At 35.1% G+C, this 11,062-nt stretch overlaps 1 protein-coding gene across 1 annotated transcript; it reads left to right on the forward strand.

Annotated features, from left to right (window-relative positions):
* The first annotated feature begins 449 nt into the window (after window positions 1-449).
* LOC137216941 (UDP-N-acetylglucosamine transferase subunit ALG13-like) lies at window positions 450-863 on the forward strand. Its single transcript, XM_067723067.1, has one exon. The coding sequence runs from the start codon at window positions 675-677 to the stop codon at window positions 831-833; it is 159 nt and encodes a 52-aa protein (XP_067579168.1). The 5' UTR covers window positions 450-674; the 3' UTR covers window positions 834-863.
* The last annotated feature ends 10,199 nt before the right edge of the window (window positions 864-11,062 follow it).

Below are 11,062 nucleotides of genomic sequence, written 5' to 3' on the forward strand. Positions count from 1 at the left end.
AATATTTTCAAAAAGTTAACAGCATTATAAAGACGTGAAAGTTCATGCAATTATGAAAAAAAACATGCTACCAAAATGATTAAATACGTTACTGATTAAAATATGTTGCATACTCCCGCGCCCGGGCCCGCTCGGGGCCGCGCGCGGTGGTCACACTCCGTTGGGCTCTGCCCAGCAAGCCCCGGCCGGTTCTGCTGGGCGCCCTGCCCCGGCCCTGCCCCGGCTGCCGTGCCTTACCTCCGCCTCAGGCACCCTCGCGGCCAGCATCCCCGCGCGGCACGGCGTCCCCCGAGCGCGCCTTCTCAGGGCTCGTGGTTCGCGCAACCCCAGCTGTGGGCCACGACAGACCCTGTTCCTTGCTCTCCCTCCCTAGTTTGCGACACCTTTTTCAGAGTCTTTGCGTGGTGTTCTAGTTCTTGCGGGGCCATTTCTTTCACGACGTGATAATCTAGAGCCTCCGTTACAGCCGACTTGTCCTACAAATAGGTAGAGGAAAGGTGGTACCTGAACCACTCAGTACGGAGTCACTTACTCTGGATGTTTACAGATACAAGGATTCATTGAAAGAAGACCTTCAGAAAGCAGATCTTGTTATTAGTCACGCAGGTGCAGGAAGCTGTTTGGAGAGTCTGGAAAAAAGAAAGCCGCTCACAGTGGTTATAAATGAAAAGTTGATGAACAATCATCAGCTGGAATTGGCAAAGCAGCTACACAAAGATGGGCATCTCTTCTACTGTACCTGCAGCACGCTTCCTGGGCTGTTACAGTCAATGGACTTTTCAACACTGAAATGTTTTCCTCCTGGCCAGCCAGAAAAATTTTCTGCATTTTAGGATAAAGTTGTTGGATTACAAAAATAAACACTAAACTCCCCACACTTTAAAAACACCCTTCAAATTCAACTTATGGAATGTGGTTAAATCAAATTAAATATAGAGTATATATTTGTAGAATAATATGAATTAATAAGCCTCCTACATCTGTAGAATGTGTAGAAAATTTTATGGTGTGAATGTTAGCATTTGGGTCCAAATTCTAAATGCAATTTCACAAATTTATTAGATTTTTCCCTAATCTTCATATTTTAGTAAAAGAAATATGTAGGGAGCATTCACACGTTTTATCCTAGAACCCAAATGGATTTGGAATCATGAAAAAAAATGAATTAAATATGAAAACTTTGACAGAAACCTCAAATGTAGTTAATTTGATATTAGAGTAAAAAATGAAACAGTAACAAACTTGTAAAAAAAAATTTGAGTCAGAATCTTTAGCTTCATAATCCAAGGAACCAAATTTAAAAAAAAAGACCAACAAAAATGATGGATTGTGTTCTGTGAAATAAAAAGCTCAGTAATTACCTTAAAAAGATTAACTATCAAGTCAGTTGATCTATTGTACTTTGAGAAACTACTATTATCCTGAAGATAATAGTAGTAGAGTGGAGTGGTTGTGTTCACTGTTTTCCTATAGAATATAAATAGAAAGTGACAAAAATAATCTTGCCCAACGTCAAAGCTTTACTGGTTTGGGAAGAGTAAATCAAAAAGCACTTGTGCCAATAGGACTTGCTGTTATTTTTTTAAGGACCCCCCCTCTCACAGTGGTATTGAAATATTTACTGTAGTATCATAGAGGAATTTATGCCCTTATAAAATTAGTTTTACAAATGAATAATTGATCTGATGTGTATAATGGCCTAAATATATGGTTTTAAAATTCACATAACTCAAAATAGATACTTTATGAAATTCTGATTATGGTAAGTGGTCTCAAGACCTATAAAATAAACTAGATTATCCATAAGTATTGATAGTTTTCTGGTAGAAAGTTTAGATATAATTCATCCATAAAAATAGACCATTCACTATAAAGATTTATTTTCGATTATATTGTCCCAAAATGTTGAATATTCTAAACATTTTACTTGGGATGCATTATATAATGTTTCTGTAGATTTATTTTCCTGATTGTGTTTTACTTAGGCTAATATTAAAATAAATTCTTACTAATGGTAAAAAAAAAATGTTGCATAGGTTTAAGTTAAACATAACAGATCTTATCTTTCAGGCTTTGGACTCTTTTTGTCTGGACTAATCTATGCCTCTTTTGTTCATTCATTCATTCATTTTCCATCTAACAAATAACTTATATTAGCAAATAGTGTGCTTGTACTTCGGAGGTCTCGTAATATATTAGACCTGATTCCTGTCTTTATTAAGTGTTGGGAATAATCCTATAATTCAGTAAGGAAGAGAAGAAGTATATAAATTATCCAAAGTAGATAATGATAAGTTCTGTAAAAATAATTTAGACTGAAGAAAGATCAGTTTTGGGCAAGGTAATCAGCAGTGTTTCATGAACACAGGTAGAATATAAGCTGAGCCTGGAAATCTAGTGATATTTCAATATTTCAGGATGTGATGAAGAGTGTCTGAGACTGAGGATGGAGTATCCTCACTCTAGTCCATTTTAATTTTGATGGTGTTTATTTAAGCCCTAGAGGTAGCAGAGGAGAAATGTGATCCCTTTCCTGGTCAAGAGTGGAATGGTATCTTAGTGAACTTCAGGGCACACCAAGACAATATCTTTTTGAACACCTAGTTAAGTCCAAGATAGTGTACTATAAACTGAGTTTACAGAAAAACAAGAAATAATCCTTGCTCTCTAAGAATCTATAGTGTAGTGATAACTAAGGAAAATCTTGCAAGATGCCAAATTAAAGTATTTAAGTCCAGGTATTCTCATACCTTTACCTACATTGGACATTATCCATCATTTTAATCTTGGCCAATCTGAGGTGACCCTCCAGGGATAGCTAGGTAGGTCTTTCCTGTAAGGTCAGCATATCAACCAAATTAGGAGACAGAACAACATGCCATATGAAAACGTGGTGCCACAGATCAAACAGGGCCAAAGACTGTAAGGTTTGATTTGTTTCTAGTTTGAAATGAAACAATAATGAATGTTAAGCAAAGTTTATTATTTAGGATGGTGAAGGGTCATGGATTACAGTAGTCATTTACTGTATAATGTTTATGGTTGAAAGACAATTTCTTTTATTACTCTGTGATCACTGTAAAATGTGAAGTTTCCTCAGATTTTCATTTTTTGGAAGCAAATTTTTAGAATGGTCCCTTTCCCCCTGGTATTGTGTTATTTTGTCAAACAAGCAACGTTGAAAGTATTTTCCCTCCTCCCCATCCAATTACCGTGTCAGTCAGGTTCCAGTCAGAAAAGAGAAATTGTTCTAGGTATTTTACGCAGAGGAAATTTCATACAAGGGCTTACTTAGGAGGGTCACTGAGGATCTGAGGATCCAAAGAGGGAGCATAAGGCAATCTAGACATTAGCAGAAGCAGAAACTGCTACCACACTGAGGCTGACAGGATAAAGAGAGGGGCCATTGTCATTAAAGATGAGGTACTGATAGTGGAAGCTGGAACTATAATAGGTCAGCCTGGTGGGAAATGGAGCCACAAAGGAAAAGCCTCACTAGACTTCAGAGGTGGAGCAGAGGAGCTACTGTTGCTGCTGGAGACATGGCCCAAAGCAGACAGTAAGCGGAGGAAAGACCCTGGCTTCTCCCCTCCTCCCACCGTCTAATCTTACAACATTGCCTCCAAATACTTGAACTTATTTGGGAGCCAGAGGGAAAGGGACACAAAGATATGTAGTTCCTTGTGATGCAGTAAAGGACAGAGAGATGTGGGAGAGGGATCTGAGAGCAAAAAGCCAGCCCATGACTCAGAGACAATCAATGTTGATATCATTTCAGCTATCTTGTATGCATAAATAAAATAAAATGTTTACACTGAAATGTAAGTGAAATATATACAACCATATATATTTGGATTCGACAAGGTTACTTCACAATTTACACACTATAATGCAATTTCCTTTTTCTATTTCACACATATTACGAGCATCATTCTGTGTTGCCACATGCAGATCGTTATTTTTAACAACTGCCTAATATTCCATTGTATTGATGGACTATAATGTATTTAACCAGTTCTCCTCAAGGGCTGTTTTGATTATTTTTAATTTTTCATGGTTACAAACAATGCCAGACTGAAGATACTTGTACTTGTAAAATTGATCACTTCTACAATTATTTCATAGGATAGATTTCTAAAAGTGGATTTTTCAGTGAAGTATATGCACTTTTAAATTTTTGATAGTTATTTCCACACTCCCTTTCTAATGTTGGTAGTAATTTGTATTCAAATCAAGATTGTATGAAAGAGGTTGTTAATTAATCATTTGCTCCAATATTATATACTATCAATCTTTGTCAATCTGATAAGTAGATATATGTGTATATGTATTGAAGTCTGTATCTGTATCTGTCTGTGTCTGTGGAATGGCTATGGCTATATCCATATATCTATGTTTTCGTGTATGAACATGTTGATATCTTTACCTATATGTCTGTGACTATATCTTTGCTGATATATCTACATAAATGTAGTGGAGCTTCATTATTCATGAATTCTATATTTGTAAATTTGCCCACTTGCTAAAATTTATTTGTAAGCCCAAAATCAATAACTGCAGTGCTTTTGTGATCATTTGGGGACATGTAAAAAGTAGTGAAAAATTCAAGTCACGTTACACACATGTTCCCAGCTGAGGTCAAGCAAGGTGATGCTCTGTCTTCTTGTGTCAGCTCTCAGAGTATAAATAAGTGTTCTTTTCACAGTGTATTTAGTGCCTTTTTTTGGTGTGTATGCTTTTTCTTGGTGATTTTGCTGCTGAAAATGGCCCCCATGCATAGAGCTGAAGTACAGTCTAGTGCTCTTAAGTGCAAGAAGGCTGTGATGTGCCTTATGGAGAAAATATGTGTGTTAGATAAACATCATTCAGACATGCGTTGTAATGCTCTTGGCCATAAGTCCAATGTTAATGAATCAACAATATATATTAAACAAGTTGTCTTTAAACAGAAACACACATAAATCAAGGTTATGTATTGATTAATTGATGAAAATGGTATAAACAGAGGCTTGCAAAACCTAACCCTGCATTTCCCATAAGAGAATGCTGAGTGTTTAGTAACTTGATATTCACGAGGACTTTATAGCTCATAACTACTGCATATAATGAGACAATTATATCCATATCTATGGCTCTACCAATCTTTCTATGTCTTTGATTCAATAAATATTTATCAAGTGCCTCTTATGAAATAGGCACTGGGAATAAAATGTTAAGCAAAGGCACCAAAAACACAAACAACAAAATTAAAAATAGGCAAATTGTACTACAACAAAAATAAACACTTGAGTGTTTCAAAGGCCTCTTATCAACAGAGTGAAAATGAAACCCACAGGAATGGGAGAAAATATTTGAAAATCATATATCTGATAATAGATTGATATCCAGTATATGTAAAGAATGCCTGTGTCACAACAACAAAAAATTCAAACAATCCAATTTAAAAATGGACAAAGACTTGAATAGACTTTTCTCCAAAGAAGATATACAAATGGCCAACAAGAACATGAAAAGATGCTTGATATCATTCATTAATCATTTGGGAAATGCAAATCAAAACCACAATTAGATATCACTTGACACCCTTTGGGATGGCTATCATAAAAGCAAAAACAAAATAACAAGTGTTCATGAGGAAGTACAGAAATTAGAACCCTTGTGCACTGCTGGTTGGGAATGTAAAATGATGCAGCCACTGTGGAAAACCGTATAGCAGTTCTTAAAAAAAACATTAAACATAGAATTACCATATGATCCAGCAATTCTACTTCTGAATATATACCCAAAAGAATTCAAAGCAGGAACTCAAATAGATATTTGTACACCCATGTTCATAGCAGCATTACTCAGAGTAGCCAAAAAGTAGAAGCAACCCAGTACACATTGATGGATGAATGGATAAGTATAATGTGGTATATACATGCAATGGACTATCATGCAGCCTTAAAAAGGAAAGAATTTCAGACACATATTACAATATGGATGAGCCTTGAAGACATCATGCTAAGTGAAATATGCCAGTCACAAAAGGGCAAATATTGTGCAATAGCACTTATGAGGTACCTAGTGTAGTCAAATTCAGAGACAAAGTACAGTGGTGATTGTCAGGGGTTGAGGGTAGGGGGCATTGGGAAGTTATTGTTTAATGGGTGTAGAGTTTCAGCTGGGGAAGAGGAAAAACTTCTGGGTATGGATGGTAGTGATGGTTCCACAACAATGTGAATGTACTTAATGCCATTGAACTGTAAACTTAAAAATGGTTTTAAAATGGTAAATTTTATGTTGTGTATATTTAACCACAGTAAAAAAGAAAGTTGAGCAAAATGAGCACTGTAGGATTTTGCAATTTCATTGGTTAAATTCCACTACTAAAAATGGGCTAAAAATTAATAACAGAGACAAACATGTAACATATACAATTCAAAATTGAAAGGATTTTTATAATGAAAATGTGTAAATGTGACATGAGAGCATGAAACATGGGAAATTGACTTGGTTTGGGGGTGTTAAGGAAGGCTCATGTTTAGTGAGCCTTAACATTTAAAAATATGTTTCAATTGTGTGTTATTTTCAAATGAAAATTACTTTTACAATTCTTTTTATTTTAGTTCATTTAAAATTATTACTTGATAAGAATAATTTGAATCTTTAAAGCTACTATTCCTGTAATGTCTGGGGTAAATGTATTTCTCACTTTACCTCTACATCTTTCTTCTTTTCTTCCTTCTTTTTTCCCCCCCTCCCTCCTCCTTTTTTTTTGTGTGTGTGATCATTGGCCTTTCAAACAAGTTTATAGCGTGTCACATCCCAACAGTATAGAAATGCATACTGTGATTTCTTCTACCACTGTTACTGTTTTAATTTTTGCTTTACAATTTTTATCAATTTGGTATTTATTTTGATATCCAGGATATGCTTTATTTTATTTTCCAGATAGGTTGCCTGTTATTCCTATATAATATATTTCATTATTTATATCTCTCAATGATTTGAAATATGTATTACTCACTGTAGTCCAGAGGTTTACAAACTTTTTCTGTAAAGGGTCAGATAGTAAATAATTTAGCCTTTGTAGCAATATGTTCTCTGTTGCAAATACTCAGCTCTGCTGTTGCAACACAAAAGCAGCCATAGACAATACATGACTTCATAAAAGAACATGATTGTATTTGATTAAAACTTAAATTTACAAAATCAGGTGGTTGAGTGGGTTGGTCCTTTAGTGTTCAGACACCTGCTCTGCTATTTTGTTGCATTGGGCCCTCTGTCTCATCTATTTTATTTAATTTATTTTTATTGAAGTAGAGTTGATTTTCAATATTATATTAGTTTCAGGTATACAACATAGTGATTCAGTATTTTTATAGATTATACTCAACTTAAAGTTATTATAAAATATTGGATATGTTCCCTGTGCTGTACATTACATCCTTGTATCTTATTTTATACCCAGTAGTTTGAACATCTTAATCTCCACCCCTATCTTGTCCCACCCCCACCCCGCTGATAATCAGTAGTTTCTTTTCTGTATCTGTAAGTCTGTTTCTGTTTTGTTGTATTCATTAGTTTGTTTTATTTTTTAGATTCCACATATAAGTGAAAACATACATTATTTGTCTTTGTCTGACTTACTTCACTAAGCATAATACCTTCCAGATCCATCCATGTTGTTGCAAATGGCAAAATTTCATTATTTTTATGGTTGAGTAATATTCTATTGTATATATTTACCACATCTTCTTTATCCACTCATCTGTTGATGGACACTTAGGTTGCTTCCATATCTTGGTTATTGTAAACAATGCTGCTATGAACATTGGGGTGCATATGTCTTTTTGAGTTAGTGTTTTCATTGTCTTTGGATATATACCCAGGAGTGGAATCGCTGGATCATATGGTAGCTCTATTTTTAGTGTTTTAAGGAACCTCCATACTGTTTTCCACAGTGGCTGCACCAGTTCACTTTACTACCGAAAGTGTACAAGCATTCCCTTTTCTCCACATCCTCGACAATATTTGTTATTTGTGGTCTTTTTGATGATAGCCATTCTGACAGGTGTGAGGTGAGATCACATTATGGTTTTGATTTGCATTTCCCGTGATGTTCAGCATCTTTTCATGTGCCTGTTGGCCATCTGTATGTCTTCTTTGGAAAAATGTCTGTTCAGGTCTTCTACCTATTTTTTGATTGGGTTCCTTGTTTTTTTGATGTTGAGTTGTATGAGCTGTTTATATATTTTCCATATTAACCCCTTATCGGACATATCATTTGCAAATATATTTTCCTGTCCAGTAGATTGTCTTTTCATTTTGTTGATGGTTTCCTTTGCTGTGCAAAAGCTTTCAAGTTTAATTAAGTCCCATTTTTAATTTTTGCTTTTGTTTCCCTTGCCTTAGGAGACAGATCCAAAAAAACATTGCTAGCATTTATGTCAAAGAGTATTCTGCCTATGTTTTCATCTAGGAGTTTTATGGTTTCTGGTCTTACATTCAGGTCTTTAATCCATTTAAATTTATTTGTGTATATGGTGTGAGAAAACATTCTAAATTCATTTTTCTACATGCAGCTGTCCAGTTTTCTGAGCACCACTTATTGAAGAGACTGTCTTTTCTCCATTGTATATTCTTGTCTCTTTTGTCGTAGGTTAATTGACCATAAGTGTATGTGTTTATTCATGCACTCTCTACCCTGTTCCATTGATCTATGTGTCTGTTTTTGTGCCAGTACCATACTTCTTTTGATTACTGTATCTTTGTAGTATAGTCTGAAGTCAGGGAACATGATACCTCCAGCTTTGTTCTTTTTTTCTCAAGACTGAATTGGCTATTCAGGGTCCTTTGTGGTTCTATATCAATTTTAGGATTATTTGTTCTAGTTCTCTGAAAATTGCCACAGGTATTTTGATAGGGATTGCATTAAATCTGTAGACTGCTTTGGGCCATTTTAACAATATTAATTCTTCCAATCCATGAACACAGGATATCTTTGTTTCTTTGTAGCATCTTCAATTTCCTTCATCAATAATTTATAGTTTTTAGAGTATAGGTCTTTCACCTCTTTGGTTAAGTTTATTTTATTCTTTAAAAAATATTTATTTATTTATTTATTTTTGGCAGCATTGGTTTTGTCTTAGTTACAGCACGTGGGCACTTTGTTGTGGCACAAGGGCTTCTCTCTAGTTGTGGCATGTGGGGTCAGTAGTTGTGGCACATGGGCTTAGTTGTCCTGCAGCATGTGGAATCTTAGTTCCCCAACCAGAGATCAAACCAGCATCCCCTGCCTTGGAAGGCAGATTCTTAAGTGGACCACCATGGAAGTCCCATTGGTTAAGTTTATTTCTAGGTATTTTATTCTTTTTGATGTGATTCTAAATGGGATTTTTTTTTGTGTTTTCTCTTTCTGATAGTTCATTATTAGTGCATAAAAAAACAACAGATTTTTGTATATTAATCTTGTATCATGCAACTTTACTGAATTCGTTTATTAGTTCTAACACTTTTTTGGTGGAGACTTTATTTTTATTTTTTATTTTTTTAACATCTTTATTGGAGTCTAATTGTTTTACAATGGTGTGTTAGTTTCTGCTTTATAACAAAGTGAATCAGCTATACATATACATATATCCACATATCTCCTCCCTCTTGCGTCTCCCTCCCATCCTCTCTATCCCACCCCTCTAGGTGGTCACAAAGCACGGAGCTGATCTCCCTGTGCTATGTGGCTGCTTCCCACTAGCTATCTGTTTTACATTTGGTAGTGTATATATGTCCATGCCACTCTCTCACTTGGTCCCAGCTTACCCTTCCCCCTTCCCATGTTCTTAAGTCCATTGTCTACATCTGTGTCTTTATTCCTGTCCTGCCCCTAGGTTCTTCAGAACCATTTTTTTTCTTTTTATAGATTCCATATATATGTGTTAGCATATGATATTTGTTTTTCTCTTTCTGACTTACTTCACTCTGTATGACAGACTCTAGGTCCATCCTTGGTGGAGATTTTAGATCTTTCAATATCATGCCATCTGCAAATAGTGACAGTTTTACTTCTTCCCTTCCAACTTGAATGCCTTTTATTTCATTTTCTTGTCTGATTGCTGTGTGTAGGACTTCCAATAATATATGAAATAGAAATGGCAAGAGTGAACATCCTTGTCTTGTTCCTGATTTTAGAGGAAAGTTTTCAGTTTTTCATTATTGACTATGATGTTAGCTGTGGGTTTGTCATAAATGCTCTTTATTATGTTGAGATATGTTCTCTCTTTACCAACTCTGTAGAACATTTTTATTATAAATAGATGTTGAATTTTGTCAAAAAATTTTTTTGCATTTATTGAGGTGACTGTGTGATTTTTATCCATTGTTTTCTTCATGTGGTGTATCACGTTGACTGATTTGAGGATATTAAACCATCCTTGCATCCCTAGAATAAATCCCACTTGATCATGGTGTAAGATCCTTTTTATATTTTGTTAATTTCAGTTTGCTAATATTTTGTTGAGTGTTTTTGCATCAATATTCATCAGAGATATTAGCCTGTTATTTGCTTTTTTGGTAGTGTCTTTGTCTGGTTTTCGTATCAGGGTATTGGTGGTTTCATAGAATGAATTTGGGAGTGTTCCTTCCTCTTCAATTTTTGGAATAGTTTGAGAAGTATAGGTATTAACCCTTCTTTCTGTGCTTGGTAGAATTCCCCCATGAAGCAGTCTAGTCCTGGACTCTTGTTTGTTGAGCGTTTGAAATTGTTGGGAGTTTGAAATTGAAAATGATTCAATTTCAGTACTAGTAGTGAGTCTGTTCAGATTGTCTGTTTCTTCCCGATTCAATTTTAGAAGGTTGTATGTTTCTAGGAATTTATCCATATCTTCTAGGTTCCCCAATTTGTTGGCATATAACTGTTCATAGTATTCTCTTATGATTTATTATATCTCTGTGGTATTGGTTGTTATTTTTCCTCTTTCATTTAGTATTTTGCTTATTTGGGTCCTCTTTTTTTCTTTAATGAGCCTGCCTAAAGGCTTATTAATTTTGTTTATCTTTTCAAAGAACCAGCTCTTTGTTCCAT

The sequence above is a fragment of the Pseudorca crassidens genome, chromosome X (assembly GCF_039906515.1).
Source record: "Pseudorca crassidens isolate mPseCra1 chromosome X, mPseCra1.hap1, whole genome shotgun sequence".
In the NCBI taxonomy this organism is placed as follows: Eukaryota; Metazoa; Chordata; class Mammalia; order Artiodactyla; family Delphinidae; genus Pseudorca; species Pseudorca crassidens.